The sequence below is a fragment of the Pseudochaenichthys georgianus genome, chromosome 15 (assembly GCF_902827115.2).
Source record: "Pseudochaenichthys georgianus chromosome 15, fPseGeo1.2, whole genome shotgun sequence".
NCBI classification, from domain to species: Eukaryota; Metazoa; Chordata; class Actinopteri; order Perciformes; family Channichthyidae; genus Pseudochaenichthys; species Pseudochaenichthys georgianus.
The window spans coordinates 25,008,344-25,025,550 of NC_047517.1; the positions used below are offsets into that span (position 1 = coordinate 25,008,344).

The 17,207-nt window shown below is 40.5% G+C and overlaps 1 protein-coding gene across 2 annotated transcripts in view; it reads left to right on the forward strand.

Moving 5' to 3' along the window:
- The window catches only part of tet1 (tet methylcytosine dioxygenase 1), a 33,755-nt gene that overhangs the window by 6,190 nt on the left and 10,358 nt on the right, over positions 1-17,207 (forward strand). Inside the window, exon 1 of one of the 2 annotated variants that reach the window (XM_071205652.1) lies at positions 11,096-11,197. The exons of the other annotated variant lie outside the window; for it this stretch is intronic. Coding sequence (XP_071061753.1) covers positions 11,156-11,197 — 42 coding nt within the window. The 5' untranslated portion in view covers positions 11,096-11,155. Of the gene's footprint in view, positions 1-11,095; positions 11,198-17,207 lie in introns of those variants that run through there. 2 annotated transcript variants of the gene reach the window in all.

Below are 17,207 nucleotides of genomic sequence, written 5' to 3' on the forward strand. Positions count from 1 at the left end.
GTGTTTAACTTAGTCTAAGTTCTCAGTGGGTCTCAAACGGTGTGGTCACCATTTATGTAAACACATATTCCATTTGAGAGGGTAGTGATTGGTCTAATGGATAGTGAGGTGGGCTGAAGATCGGAAGGCTGTGAGTTCAATTCCCGCCAGGAACACCACCACTAGTGTGCCCTTGAGTAAGGCACTTAGCCCTTAGTTACTCCAGGGAGAATGTCCCTGTAATCGGTCATTATAAGTCGCTTTGGATAAAAGCGTCAGCTAAATGAAATGTAATGTGATTAGTCAAATACGCATGAATAAAAAATTAAAAGTTAACTAGGTGAAAAAAGGTAAGATACACTTTTAAAACTTGTTGAGAGAAAACTAGTCTTTGCTGCTGCCTCAAAGAGGAGCAGGGGGAGAGGAGGGAGACAGGAGAGGCTGATTCAGGAGCACAGACACACTCACAACTATAAATGAACAAAAATAAATTAATAAACAAGTTTCAGTGTTTTTTTCATATTGGAAATGGTATGTTATTGGTTATGGCCATGATTTTATGATTATTGAAATGTATACAGTTCTGTTTAATATAGGTGTTTCCATAGATCTAGTCTCTTTATTTTCCCCTCAAAATGCACCAGATTGATGCATTTAACTCCAAAATAAAAAATAAAATCTTACCGGGGGGCATGCCCCTGGACCCCCTAGAGGATTTGAGGTCGACCCCCACTAAAAATCACATGGATAGGTTCCTAAATACATTTACAAATACATTTATTTTTTAAATAGTAACCCATTTCCATATGTTCATGTGTGGGTAGTAGATTTAAACGATAGGGCTATCATTATGGGCCCTGCCTGTACCTGTTCGCTCTGCCATCACGTGAAGGGTCTGCTAACAAGCGACCAACAGAAAGGTTAATGTTAATGTTGTTGCACGTCACCTCAACCCCCCCCCCCCCCCCCCCCGCTACCACCACCCCCCCAAGTATATTTCAGATCTGTGGGAAGCACTGATGTTACTATGTAAATTATGCATATAAGATACTATCCCAATACGTTTTTAAAAGAAGTATTTGTATACTATATATATATATATATAGATATGTATTAAAGACCAAATTTCTGAGTTATTTTTCATATATATATACAGTGGGGCAAAAAAGTATTTAGTCAGCCACCAATTGTGCAAGTTCTCCCACTTAAAAAGATGAGAGGCCTGTAATTTTCATCCTAGGTATACCTCAACTATGAGAGACAAAATGAGAATACAAATAAAATCCAGAAAATCACATTGTCTGATTTTTAAAGAATTTATTTGCAAATTATGGTGGAAAATAAGTATTTGGTCAATAACAAAAGTTCATCTCAATACTTTGTTATATACCCTTTGTTGGCAATGACAGAGGTCAAACGTTTTCTGTAAGTCTTCACAAGGTTTTCACACACTGTTGCTGGTATTTTGGCCCATTCCTCCATGCAGATCTCCTCTAGAGCAGTGATGTTTTGGGGCTGTCGCTGGGCAACACAGACTTTCAACTCCCTCCAAAGATTTTCTATGGGGTTGAGATCTGGAGACTGGCTCGGCCACTCCAGGACCTTGAAATGCTTCTTACGAAGCCACTCCTTTGTTCCCCGGGCGGTGTGTTTGGGATCATTGTCATGCTGAAAGACCCAGCCACGTTTCATCTTCAATGCCCTTGCTGATGGAAGGAGGTTGTCACTCAAAATCTCACGATACATGACCCCATTCATTCTTTCCTTTACACGGATCAGTCGGCCTGGTCCCTTTGCAGAAAAACAGCCCCAAAGGATGATGTTTCCACCCCCATGTTTCACAGTAGGTGTTCTTTGGATGCAACTCAGCATTCTTTCTCCTCCAAACACGTCTAGTTGAGTTTTTATCAAAAAGTTCTATTTTGGTTTCATCTGACCATATGACATTCTCCCAATCCTCTTCTAGATCATCTAAATGCTCTCTAGCAAACTTCAGACGGGCCTGGACATGTACTGGCTTAAGCAGGGGGACACGTCTGGCACTGCAGGATTTGAGTCCCTGGCGGCGTAGTGTGTTACTGATGGTAGCCTTTGTTACTTTGGTCCCAGCTCTCTGCAGGTCATTGACTAGGTCCCCCCGTGTGGTTCTGGGATTTGTGCTCACCGTTCTTGTGATCACTTTGACCGCACGGGGTGAGATCTTGCGTGGAGCCCCAGATCGAGGGAGATTATCAGTGGTCTTATATGTCTTCCATTTTCTAATAATTGCTCCCACAGTTGATTTCTTCACACCAAGCTGCTTACCTATTGCAGATTCAGTCTTCCCAGCCTGGTGCAGGTCTACAATTTTGTTTCTGGTGTCCTTTGACAGCTCTTTGGTCTTGGCCATAGTGGAGTTTGGAGTGTGACTGTTTGAGGTTGTGGACAGGTGTCTTTTATACTGATAACGAGTTCAAACAAGTGCCATTAATACAGTTAACAAGTGGAGGACAGAGGAGGCTCTTAAAGAAGAAGTTACAGGTCTGTGAGAGCCAGAAATCTTGTTTGTTTGTAGGTGACCAAATACTTATTTTAGAGGAATTTACCAATGAATTCATTAAAAATCCTACAATGTGATTTCCTGGATTATTTCCCCTCATTCTGTCTCTCATAGTTGAAGTGTACCTAGGATGAAAATGACATGCCTCTCATCTTTTTAAGTGGGAGAACTTGCACAATTGGTGGCTGACTAAATACTTTTTTGCCCCACTGTATATATATATATATATATATATATATATATATACATATGCCATCTTTTAAAGAAACACATTGATTTGTATACCTTTTATTTACTTGTAAATGAAATGTACAATGTTACTTTTTGGGCATTTCAAACCCCTTTGCTTTCCATTTTGTCCAGAACAAGTTATCAAGTATATTGTACAACATACTTTGTCATAGCCTTAGACAAATGCCAAAAGCCGCACTCACACATAGTATATCTATCATCTGTGAGTGCTGTGTGTCTTTCTGCCATTGCATTTATCCACACCATGCACCTGGTGAGGTACACTGTGGGTGAGATTGAGGCGCACCATAATAACATAGCAGGGACCCTATACTCTTTACAAATAGCAGCCTGCATTCTTCCAGTCAGCTAGCCAGCTTTGTGCCCAGCTCCTGCTGCAAACTAATTTATCTCCCACACTTATTTCACTCCTTCCTTTTCTGCTGCAAGGAGTAGCCCAGCTGAGATAACACATGTATCATGAAAACACTTGCCGATCCGATCCCTCCGACAGCCTCTGGTGGGGAGGACAGGCAGCCGGCAGCACCCAGCGGCGACTGTTTGCTCTGTAACAGATATTCAAAGCTGTGTGTGTCTTTGTGCACGAATGATTCTTTCCTATATTTTTTTGTCAAAAGGGAAGGTTCATGCACATAACCGTGTGTGTGTATGATGGTCTTTTTTACAGCTTGTAGTTGAGGCCATCGTGCAGCGAAGCACCCCCATTGTTCTCAGATGGAACCAGCTTAATGTAAAGTGAGAGTGATTTGTCCCAGCAGACGCTCCTGTCAGGTCCAAGCTCCTCTTCCCCCTCTCTTTCACACACACACACACACACACACACACACACACACACACACACACACACACACACACACACACACACACACACACACACACACACACACACACACACACACACACACACACACACACACACACACACACACACACACACACACACACACACACATGCACACAGCACACACACACACACACACACACACACACACACACACATACACACACACAAACACACACACACACACACACACACACACACACACACACACACACACACACACACACACACACACACACGCACACTCAGTGGAAGTCTTCAGCACCGACGGTAGCCATGGAGACCCCTTTGTCTGGTGCTGACCTTTGACCTGCCACGGCTGTCTGATGGAGTATTCTCAGGGTTGTAAGGAGGATTAGTGGAGATAACCAGCAGACACGCACTTTGGGTTTAAGGCTGTGAACTCGGTAGCCTATATCCAGGTAATTGGGTTAAACTGCTCAGATTGTCTTGTTCATATCGGGTCAGCAGCAAGCTGTCGCTGCTACAAGAGATGAGGGCCTGAAAAATGGCTAAAATGTCTGCATTATCTCTGTAAATCAACCAATTCAGTGAGGTTATTACACTAGATTTTTATGCCGATAAATGCAATGAGCACACATTTATTTATATGGCAAAGTAGGCTTCTTTTTAATTGTTGGGAAAGATATAACATGAGTCTTATTCTGTTTAAAGTGGACCTATCATGCTATATTTGAATAATATATTGTAGGGCCATAAGGTATATTTATACGTTTTCTTTTTCAAAATACCAAACAGATCATGCATTTTAGCCATGCCTCATTTTGCTCTATTTTGCTCTCCTCCACCCTGTCTTTGCATGAGCTGCAGCTGACTACGCCCCCCTGCAAAGGAGGGGGCCGAGTTATGAGTGTCATGTTACCATGCTGTTACCATGCCACGGCAACCTCTCATTCCCCTGATTGGTGGAGTGTTGGCCATATAGGCGGAGCTCCTCGTCACTGACATCAGACTATTTTCAAATCTTTATCAGTCTGTATCAGCCCTGTTTTTAGAGATTTTGGGTATGGAGGAAAATAGAAAGGGTTGTGTTTTCTGACACTTGGTGAGTTCCCTGACACACCGAGGACACATATTCATGTCTAAAAGACGTACAGAGGTGCATTTTGCATGATAGGTCCCCTTTAAGATACTGACTAACAGATACACTATTTATACATTAAACCATGTAATGTATCTACAGATAATATCTTTCACTGAACATACAAGGTATGTTATTTTCCAAGCCATAACAAAGTTTAGTGTGTCACTCTACAGGTTTAGGTTCTCCCACATTTACACGTGGCTATTCTGGCTGAAGTACATCCACACACTCTTATTCTCCTCTGCATGATGTAAATGTGTGGGACACAAGGGGGCCGAGGAGGGTTCATGAAACGTCAGAGACACTGCCAACTCATTATGACCAAGCAGATTGTGTTGTGCCTTAGCCTCCTCTCTTTCCTCTGACTTCTCCTCTTCCTCTTCACAGACACATGTTTTATTACTTCAGCCTTCCTCTGATTATGGCTGCTTTATATTTTCTGTTAACCTGGTCCAAGCCAATTACATTTAAAACAAACATCTGAGGTAGTTATCTGTAATAGCTGCAGGGCTTGGGTAGAGGCCCAGAAAAAGGCTCTGTGTATGATGGGACATGTCTGTTTTATGTGATTTGGGACTCAGTTATTTGGCCAGAACCCGACATCAGAGCAGATGTATGGCTGTGCCATGTTGAAGGCTTACATCCAACTAAACAGCAATTCAATTATTTTAATAGGGACTTCACTACGTTTGCTTTAATGTATATTCAACTCTAGCAGCTCAGCAGCAAATACGTTTCTGCAACAACAACAATACAAATAGTTTTATGTCCACAAAATGATGTTGCCATACAACAAAACTGCTTTGTCATTTACATTTTGAGGGAAACATATTTTGTCCCAGTTTATGTAATTTTGTTATGTAACACAATTTGAATCAAAGTTTAGGTAGGAAACAAATAAGTGTCCCATTTAAAACCAAGTCTAGTTCAGTCATTTTATTTTACGCTCATACAAACATACTAATTTCAAGCCACATCATGATAATTTACCAAAGTAGTAGTCTTGTTGTTTTCTGTTTTCTCCTATTTTACAACCTTAACAATGTGTTAAAAACTGAGATGTAATCCGGTAGAAAATACATTTATCTGGAAGGACAACTCAGATTGTATCATGACGTAATTTTGTAAGAGACGAGGTGTATTTTAGTATTATAATGTTTATAATTCAGCAAGATATTTGTAGAGTTAAACTGTGATACCACTAATACTCCCGAACCCTCTTTGATTCTTTGAATCTGTGAGTGTGTGCCATGTCCTGACTGTTGTAAGGCTCTAAGTCCCTGGATAAGCTTTGAAGTTGTGCCACTTGGCTTCACTGGGTGAAAAGAAATCCTTGTATGCCCCCCAAAAGAAATGCCACTGAAATCCTACCGAGGGCACTCAATGACCTCCTTCTAGAGAAACCAGAGCAAATTCATGCATCAACCTGACCTCCCTAACCTTGAATATAGACCTATACACCTGAGGAGGATGCATTTATTATCCATTGCGATGCTTGTCACTTCACCTTGTTCTATTTTTGTATGCATCTGTCTGCACACATAGTTGTGTGTGTGAGTGATGCACACACATGCAGTGAAATGGCCAACATGCCGACTCAGCATGTTGTACTAGCGCAAACTTAAGTAAGCCTTTTCCTGTCTCATTGTGAGAGGATCTGGGGCCCCAATGCTGCTCTGCCTGCATAGTGTTTGCGTGTGTGTGTGTGTGTGTGTGTGTGTGTGTGTGTGTGTGTGTGTGTGTGTGTGTGTGTGTGTGTGTGTGTGTGTGTGTGTGTGTGTGTGTGTGTGTGTGTGTGTGTGTGTGTGTGTGTGTGTGTGTGTGTGTGTGTGTGTGTGTGTGTGTGTGTGTGTGTGTGTGTGGGAGGGAGGGTGTCAGTATTTACATAAACTGATGGATCCACTCACCTTCTTCAATGTCCTTTCCAAGGTGAAACACGTTTTGCCATATTGCCACAGAATACATTGTGTGTTTAACCAGATCAATATCGGCAGCTACAGTCACATGGATAATACTGTTAAATTATTAAAGAGGACATTTTGTAGATGCATACAGTTTTTAAACTCATCCCTCCTCTCCTGGCCCGGTTGGAGGTGTGAGAGTAGGAATGACACACTGTTTTCTTGTGCTGACCAACCGCTGTTGGACCTTAAATGAAGTCCATGTGGGTTGAGGGAGTGGTGTTGAATGATGCACAATTTCTTCCAAGAGTGGGATTGTAGTATGTTACACGTCACTCTCTGTGTTTATGTATGGATCTGATGGATTTGAATGTTAATACCTTGTGTCCTTAAATAGCCTCACCCATTGGTTACAGCCTATCCTATCCAAACATTTAGTTTTATTTGTTAGTATTTGTTGAGGAAGCGGAGAGCATGAAGAGGAGAGCGCATAAACCTTTTGTGCAGACATAAAGTCAAAGGCTTAAGTCCACAGATGTTCTTTTGGAAAAGGTAACATTGTGATTCGTGTGCAGCTTTTAGGGTCTGACTGTGAGCCGTACTGCTGCCTCCTCTCAGGTAACACTGAATTTATGAATTCAATGTTCTCTTCAAGGAAAATCAGCTTTCAAACTGCCTCGGTCTGGCAACGCAGTATCCAAATGCTGACTTGGGTGTTTGCATAGATAAGTATTGCTTATTCTTAGTCCCTTAACTTTGTCTGTTGGTCTTTGTGTGAATGGTTGTGAACGATTGTCTCAATCAGCAGCATGGGGACAAGTCAATGCACAGAGTTATATTTTCCCATGGTTTTCACCACTATTATCATTGTTATCTTTCACTGAAGAAAGCCACAACTCCCTCAAACTACTACCCTTCAGCAGAGATCTGTCGTTTTTCAATGCAAATGAGAGGCAGGTTTACATTAGCGTCAGCAGCGCTATCAGTAATGACAACTTTTGGCAACAGTCACTCTTGGCACAGCTCCATCAGCGGCCCGGCCTCCAGATGTGTCAGAGACAGTTTACGACTGTGGTGCAGAACTATACTTTATTTACCTTGCATGCATGCTCATGTACTGTAGTTTTAAGTTTAGGGTGAAACGACTTGTTCCTAATGAGAGCTGGGAAGCTTGTTATAGGGTAAAAACATATGGGACATTTAAATAGCTGAAAGTGAAGGGTGCGGTGCAATACTGTTGGTAGTTGTGAAGTATTTTTGGATGCAGGAATGGAGTAGCTGCAGGAGGAGTCATAAAAGCAGAGAAGCACAGTACAATCAATGCAGTTTATACTTTTAAACACATATTAGAGAGATGTATTATTATATGCATTTTTTTATAAATGACATTGTCCAAAATATTGTATTTATATCATTTATTTTCAGCTAGCTATTGAATTGTGTGGTTTTAATTTAGTGTCAAGAAATGCCAACAGGCTTCAGCAACACACTGTTAAGTAAAAAGTAGCAGTTGATAGTTCTTTCAAAGGCATGTGTTGACTAGGTTGGTGTAACCTGTTTGACAGTGTAGTTTGAAGATCATTCACAATTGTCAAACCTGTCAGACTACTATAGACATTCCCTTTCAGATAAGAGATCAGCATAACTGCCACAATGAACCTGGAAATGTCTTATCGAACCCAGATATAGCGCTACCTAATTTAACTTCTATTAACATGCCTAGAAGTTGGCATAAAAACGATCATTGGTCAGGAAATTATTCTGGATTTATAGGAGAGAAAAAGTGAACGATGCATATTTTGGCATGTGTAATGGCTAGTAAAACCACTCCCCCGCAAAATATTGATATTTCAGGTGTCCATAAAAGTTTCTTATGGCCAGTTCAGGGTTAAATTAGCGTAAAAGCTGTCGTATATCCACATGAGTTGGCAAAACTACTTCTAAATTTGCAGCCAGTTATCCACATTGTGATTAAAATAGCTGAAAATATGTTGTTGCAATGTGGACTGAGGTTTTGTGTTGCTGACAGTGCTTGGGAAATATTGTTTTATGGGAATGAAGTTTGCACACCACACACATGCCTTGTGTATTTTCGAGTGTTTAGTCTACATCCCTGTTTGTTTTACAGTGTGTTAGGAAATGTGTTATTATAACTGTTGGGGAAAATGACTTCTGTTGAATATTACCTGTTTAGATGATGAATGCTCTTAGATGCACACTCAAATTACATTACATTGCATTTAGCTGACGCTTTTATCCAAAGCGACTTACAATAAGTACATTCGACCAGGAAGACACAACCTTGAAGAAAACAGAATCATATAAGTACATCAGGTTTCATAGAGCCAAGCATTTCAAGTGCTACTCAACTGGCTATAGATAAGCCAGTCCTTTATTAGTATATAAGTGCTCTGTTAGCAGTTCTTTGTTAGTAATTCTATCGCTCGAGGTGGAGTTGAAAGAGATGAGTTCTCAGTCTGCGCCGGAAGGTGTGTAAGCTTTCTGCTGTCCTGATGTCAATGGGGAGCTCATTCCACCATTTTGGAGCCAGGATAGCAAACCCACGTGTTTTTGCTGATGGGAACTTGGGTCCCCTTCGCAGCGAGGGTGCAGCGAGTCGTTTGGCTGATGCAGAGCGGAGTGCACGCGCTGGGGTGTACGGTTTAACCATGTCCTGGATGTAGGAAGGGCCAGATCCATTCGCAGCATGGTACGCAAGTACCAGTGTCTGCTAACGCTTAGCAGAGGATATGATATCTGAAATGAGCCTGTTTGGAATGAACCGTTGAAGAGAATACATCATAATACTGAAAGAAAAAACATTTTTCTCAGCAACTACCACTGTTAATATATAACACACATTCCCTGTATGGCATTGTTCCAAGGCACTGGTTTTAACAATGTGTGAGACTACATATGCATGAAGCCCCACAGCATGCAGCAGTTTGACAATGATAAGTTATATGCATCTAACTGAACAACTGACTCACTGTCTGTTGAGCTGCAGAGCAATGTGAGAAAAAGAGATACATTTCATCTTCAAAGATTGCACCATAGTGTTCAAAACGTTGTAATACATTGTTTATATAGTGTGAAAATATTCATGCTCATAAGTGAACTGCGATATGTGTTTTGTTTTCACAGAGGACTCAAATGATTCCTTTGTTGAACACATTAATCACATCGTATAACTCAGGCCTGTTGGGTGTAACGTGCTTTTGAGATTTTGTCATGGCTTACGGGTAAATCCTTTAATAACAACTTCATCTTTCACCGCCTGTGCATTCATTTTATTCATCCTGCTGTTTGCATATGTACTGCACGCTGCAGATATATTTCATTGTTGTGTCTGGATTAAGCTGCACGCTCTCTGCTTCAAACACACGTCTAAAGTCGGTCATTCGAGTGTTAACGGCAATCCCCGCCGAGCCTCCACTGCCTTCAGTCTTCTTGTCCTGGTGTGACCTCAGCGCCACATGGTTGCCTTTAAAAAGGGGGAGTATTTTACTCTCTCATAACATGTTCCTCTCTTAGTCATTGCTTTCTGTCTTCCTCCTTTTTCTCTTTCCCTTTTTCGCTTTTCCTTCGGGAATTGAAAAAGGCTCCGGGGGTGGATGAGAGAGAATGAGGGGAGGGGTTGTTGAGACGGTATGGTTGCCGTCAACATCCTCTTTCCTGCTGCCTTCCGCATCGTCTCTAGATCATGTGGGAATTAGACGTGCTGCAGAAAATGATTCATAGTCTGTTTGTTATCATTTAAAGGCATGCAATAATTGACCATGCTTCATATTGAAACATATTTTATGAACTAGATCGCATGATTGAAAAATCTGATGGGAGTAGTGTTAAAGGACAGCTCGCTCCTAATATAATCAATTATTTGTTAAGTGTTGGAGATATCAGGAGTAGAGTCTGTCTTCTCTCCAATATATTGCAACAAGATAACACTCAAAAATTATAAATAAATATATAATTCGTATAAATTGCAGATTTGATTGTTCCGTCTAACGATTAATCAATGAATAGACTAATAATAGCAGTGGGGCTATGATTTCAGTGAAAATCCCCATTCTTCCAAAGCCGTGCTGGTGATCTGCTTTAGGGGTTAATATCTCTGCAGGGATGGGGTTGTTTTCCTGTGATCCGGATCCAGCATGTGTGCAGTATCCGTTCCACAGCTTGCCACCAATCCATGTGTGTAGGGCTGGAGTAAAAAGCCCACATAGGGGATCCTTTGTTTAGGAGAGTCTAGGCATGGAAGATAATTTACAAGCTGCTGAGGTCCTCACGCCATTGGCTGATGAGGCTCTGTCTGCGTCTGCGAAAGGCATCCCGTATGTGTGTGCGTCTATATGTCTGTGTGTGTGTGTGTGTGTGTGTGTGTATGTGTGTGAGTGTTTGCTGTAGCAGCACTTTGCTACAGCAGCTCACAGTCATGACACCCAGGAGCTTGCCCTGCACACGGCTACTGTAGCTAGGGTTTTCTTTTGAGGCTGAAGGAAGGCAAAGTAAGATGGCCACCAATACCTTTTAGGGATATGCTGCCTAAACCGGAGGGGCTTCCTCCGAGGACAGACAAGGTAAAGGCAGCCGGCTCATTCACCCTGGGGTCTTTTGTCTCGCTGCAGATGGGTCAGCTAGTGGAGCTCAGCTAGAGGTTATCCTGCGTTTGTCTCTCTCTCTGCCAGCCTGGATTTAGCCTATTGGAGCACTTTATTTGGAGGATGGTTTTGTTATTGTTTCTCCTGAAGCACTGAAGACTTCTGTGTGTGAGTGTTTGGCTTGTCTTTTCCAGGTGGGTTTAAAGGATGTGAAAAGAAAAGTCAGCAATAAAGAGGTCAGTTTCCATGGTAATAGACACTGCTCTTCTCTTTCCCTGTTGCATGACCTTTTTTTAAGCCGTTACACATGATAGTGTATGAAGAGCCCCTTTGCTTCCCCTTTTCTTGCAGTGGTCCGGAGAGCCATATGTTTGCACCTGCTGTTTTCTGACTGCTTAGCAGAGAAGTGTGGTGCTTGTAAGCCGTGGGTTGTAATTTGGCTTGCTTTTAATAGTTTGGCTGCAATAGTAATGGTGTTATTATTGTGTGGTTTGTAAGAAAGGGTCTTTGTGGTAATGATGTTGTCTTAATTTGTATAGTTTTACAGTTAATTAAGCTCTTATTCATACGAGTGTCCTGGGAGCCAGTTTATTCAAGTTCATTAGGTTTATTGCTACTTATAACACCTTTGTCGCTGTTCTCTTTTTATTGTAGTATGTTTCCTATGTTCACGACGTGACATTGAGCTTAGTGCAGGCAGGAAACACTCAATGAATGAAGGAAATTCTCACGTGTAGAGAGAATCACACATCAACCACTACTCACAGTCACAGCCAGGAAGGAAGCGTGCTTTTTCTGTGATCATTTCTAAGAGCCGTGTGAGGTGAAGATCCTAACGGGGTATAATATCCAAAGTGAACAGGGCTGAAAGTTATCCAGAATGAACTTCATATATTCGTAACACTTTCTTTTTTGTTTATGTAGTGATGTTTATGTGTATATCTGAGTGTTTGTATGTCTGTGTTGTCGAGTGATGAATACATACACACTGCTTAAAACCTCCTTGGAGACCCATAGAGACACGTTTGTTAGGATTCAGGCGACGGTTACACTTCTGTTGCTAGGGTAGGTCTCTGAACGTGTGTTTGTTTGTAGTGCACTCACCCGTAGCTACTCTAATGTATATTTATTTGACTTTAAAAGCTCTGACAAGCACAACAGTTAAATATGTGTTGATCTAACAGAAAAGAAGAAGACACTGTTTGCATTTAAAACAGTACATGGCCATGTAAGTGACTTCAGATCCCCTGAGGCAGACACAGCAGCACAAAGACACAGCACTAACACATCACAGACCCAGATCTCTAGAGACCCGGAGGTTAAACAAGAGCACATGACTGTTCCTTTACATCCTGCATAGGCTTTTTGTTATCACAAGGCTAAATGTAGCATCATTAAAAACAGGCGCTGTACTTTGAAGTCGGATCATGAACACTTGGATGCACATACATATACATCCACAGAGACACGCGTGTTGCAGTGCTGGAAGCTGGCCAGAGTTGCTTTGTCATTGAAAGCAGTTTATTGTGACAGACACACTGCCTTTCCCCCCTCCCTCCCTCACCCTGCTACCCATTTTTCCAACTCTTCCCTTCACTTGCTCATTTGAACGTTGGGTGGGCCATTTTCACAGTCTGTTTGGAACGGGTATCTAACTCTGTTGCATCGACGGTAGCTTTAGTATTGCCTCAGCCTGAGAGCTCAAGCTATCTGTTGCATCAGCAGTGTGCTTCTAGTAGTAGTCCTGAAAGACACGGCGAGTGAAGTGGACAAGGGAGAAAGAAAATGGATCAGAGAGGAATCAGGAATATCACATTGGTAGAAAGACTTAAATCCGCTCCATCGTACTGATCATGTCCGATCTTAACATTTTATTAACCTGAACAGCTCACTAGAACGCTCAGTTGCCTTGTCCAACGACAGTCTAACTTTGTCTTAATAAACAGCTTTTGGCAATTTGCATTATATTCCGGAAGATAACTGGTCCAAAAGATACAAAAAGCTGCACCAGTTTGAAATATTAGGTTTAGGCAGCACCAATGGATGTACAACAAATAAGAGGAAAATCAGTTGTAAACACAAGGTGCAACTGTGTCAGTCCCACATAGTCAAAAACAAGGGCTCTATTCGGTATAGCATGTGTAATGGATATTCAGACTGGAAATCATTTCAGATTAGAAAGGCATGATGAACAAATACACATTTCTGTACAAATATTGCTTTTTAGCTTTTTTATTAGCACATTTAATAAAACACCAAATGCAATCAACTCACACAGCAGTGTCAAATCTCCTTATCGGAATTACAGTCTGAGAGTCAGTATTAAATATCATATTGAAAATGTGATATGTATGAAATTAATCATTTACCTATCATTCTATATGCACCTCTTCATTCTTTCTTCTCTCTGACTTCACAATACACAGCAACAGATCTACTTAAGGCAACTAAGAACCTTCTTTAAGCAGCCAATGCAGGAGATTTGCTCCGTATTAATCCTCTTACACCTCAGCACAACCTTTGACAGCTTTTATTTTCCATCTTTAATTGAATGCTTTTAGCTCTGGAAGCCTGCTTCATTGCTTGTATTTTAACACCTTCTTCCTCATGAATGACAGCCTGTGCTCTTGCTCAGCAGCCGTCACATGTGGGATGTCACAAGGCTCAATTCTGCTTTTTAACGATACGATTAAAAGTCAAACACACTGTTAACATTTTATCAAGGATGTCTCAGGATATGGACCTCGAACAACCCTGGCACCCATGTCTGAGGGAAAATAGAGTTGGATAGAGAGCATGTAACTCAAAGGTCTTTTCTGTTTGGTATTTGTGTTCGTATAAATCTGTTTTTTATTATATTAAGTATTGTTGCGGCTTGATCTGTCAACTTTAAGTGCATCTCCTGCTGCAGAATAGATTAAAACAGTGGAAGTGATGGAGTTTAATGGGTGCCAGATATACAATATCTATCTATCTAGTTGTGCAAGTTCATTAAAGGAAAAATGCATACACACTTGCATAAACATACAGTACACACAGATCCCAGAAATGCACATACACTCTAAAAACAAATGCTTTGGCTCAACAAAGAAAATCCACGCAACAGTTTGCATCAATGTTTATTGAGTTATGACAACTTCTAATGAAATTGTGTTAAACCAACACACTTATTTGAGTTAGGGGAGAAGGCCTTTCCTCTACAATCAGAGGTGTTTTTAATTACCACTTACTTAATAATTGGTAGAATAAACACAAGTTTTTAAGTTGATTACTCCAAAGATCATGTTGTTCCAACTAGTTTTACCACATTATTTAAAAGGAATTTCAAGTTGTATGTACTTAATTACCATCATTGTGAACACAAGTTTTTAAGTTGACAACCATTTATAAATTAAGTTGCTCCAAATATATTGTATTCAGTAGTTTTAGCTTTTTCATGTGTTTGCCTTTAAAAAAAGAAATTCATTAATTCCACAACAAAAATGTTCGGCAATTCACTTTTTTATTTTGAACTGCAGTTGTTTATTTCAACACATGATATTTCAATCATGAGAGACTTCATTTTGTTTGAACATTTATTGACACATGTCATATGGTAAATGTTAAGTCTTTGGCGATTAGACCCCGATCCTGAAATCGTATATCTAAAGGGGGAAATGCAGCCGTGAGCATATAGGGAACCCCCCCAGGGTCATTTGATGAGGAGATGGGATGAAGAGGGGATGTGATGAGGTCTTTGGATTAGCTCTCCTGGCACTGGATATGATGAGAGGAGGTGGATGGGGAGGAGGCGAGCGGCAGCATGAACACCTGAAATCACAGCTGACTGCAGGAGAGAGGAGAACCATTTTATAGTTTGGCTGCAGCACGCTGATTGGCTGCTGGAGAATGAGGTGAAATGTAATAGGTTAAAGAGAACGCCTGTGATGAGCTGATTATATGAATGTATATACACCCAGTCTTCCTGAAAGAACTTGCGCTGAGCTTCATTTCAATCTTGAAAGAAAAAAGATAAATAACACAAACTTAAATTGCCCCACAAATAATAAATAAACACATTAGCCATATTACCATGGGACATGGGGACACAGCAAATAAATTCTGCCATCACACCGAAGTTAGAGGCCTTTGCATATTTAAAACCAGTGCCAAATATGTAAAATCTGTAAAGTTTTTGTAAAACCACAGAAACAAACTCTCAATGGCCACCAATCTGCAGATCACACACATCCATTTGACAAAAGATGTAACAAAGATGTTTACACTGCCGACAGTCATTATTTCAAACAGTATGAACACATTTAACGCAGAATGCTTGCTCATTTGTTTGTTTCCCTCGACCACGATGGTTGCCATCGTATGGTCAGATCCTGGGAGGACCGGTCACTGATGAAGGCGATATTCATGTCCTTTTGAAGCACATTAAATAATAGGTTAGCGCATAAGAGATAAGGAATTAGGTAATTGCATACTTTTTAAACTCTTAGCTAATTCAGAGCCATTATTACCAGCTGGTATTGTTTTCCCCTATTGAGTCTGCATGTGTGTGTCGTCATGGCAATGTGGTCCTGAAGACACACAGAAGTGCTTTTGAGTACTTTGCCTAGTGTTTAAATGCATGTGGACAGATTTAGTCAATCACAACCGTGCAAGTTTTAGTGTCTTTTTTGCAGGTTCCATACAATACTTGAACTGGTTAAGTGAAGAGCAGAAGCCACTTTTCAAATTGTACACAATCCTTTTCCCATGCCATTGCTGTCAACACCTATCCATGCTGAACGTTGCTAAGATATTATTGATTGGGGTGTGGCCAAACGTGCAATATGCTTCAAAATGTAACTGACAGAGAGCAGTGCTTTTGTCCTGTGTTTTTACACTGTGCTCATGGATTTTATTTTATTTCAAGATTTTTAATTACGTCGCTAAACTCCTCTTCCTTTTCTCCAAGGTACACGACAAGGCAGCGGATGGCTATAGTTCTCTGCGTACTTCAATTGTATTGTGCTATTTTTGAAAAAGGAAAAAAAGAGAAATTACCTAAATGAATATATTCTGAATGGGAGACTGCCAACAACTTGCATTTCAATGACAACTCTATATAACGATCCTACCTCAAGAAGCATGTCCTTGATCTGCTTCACCGAGATTCATTTTTAATAAAAAGTGATATCACAATAGTAACCAAAGTATTTTTACACTCACAGTAGCCTCTACTACTTTGTATCCTCTCACAGAACTATTCACAGTTCAAAGGCTGCTAATTTTGGTCTTTGCCTATACAGTGCAACTACAAGGCTATCTACTGTATTTGAATGACAAAAGACGACACTCACCTTAAAAATGTCCTTTGTATATTTCTATTTGTCTTAACTGTCAGAACTTGTCCAGGCAAGTAAAGTTGGAGTGGACTTGAAATCCTTAACTCAAGGTGTAGAACAATTAAGTTATCAAGCCAATTGCATTACTTACAACTTGAATTTAGTTTTAAGTCAATTAACGCAGAAATCAGAGTTCAAATTACACACAATATTAAGTTGATGTAATTACCAACATTATTACGTCAACACAACTTATAAATTAATGTTTGCAACTTAAAATGTTTATCTAAATCAATTAATTCAAATTTTTATCTTGCAACCATGCATTTAATTAAGTGGAGGTGAAAGGTCCCCTGAATTCGTTTTTAGAGTGTACTGTATATCCTCCAGCTTCTACAATTTAAGAGCCTTTTGTGAGCTGAGTCTTGGCACATGATTTTTTAGTATCTTTGTCATGCTGCAACATTTCTAATCAGTCTTCTAATGCTGAAGGCTTTAGTTCTCAATTTGATGTGGGGTTAAGTCCTCAAATAAAAAGCAGCTTTATTTGACTTCTGTTGATTATATACTCACTCAAGATGATGAAAAGCACATTTGTATATTTAGTTGTAGAAACACTGTATCTTGGCTAGATTGTCATCAGGTTTGTTTTGTGCTCCTTAATTTAGATA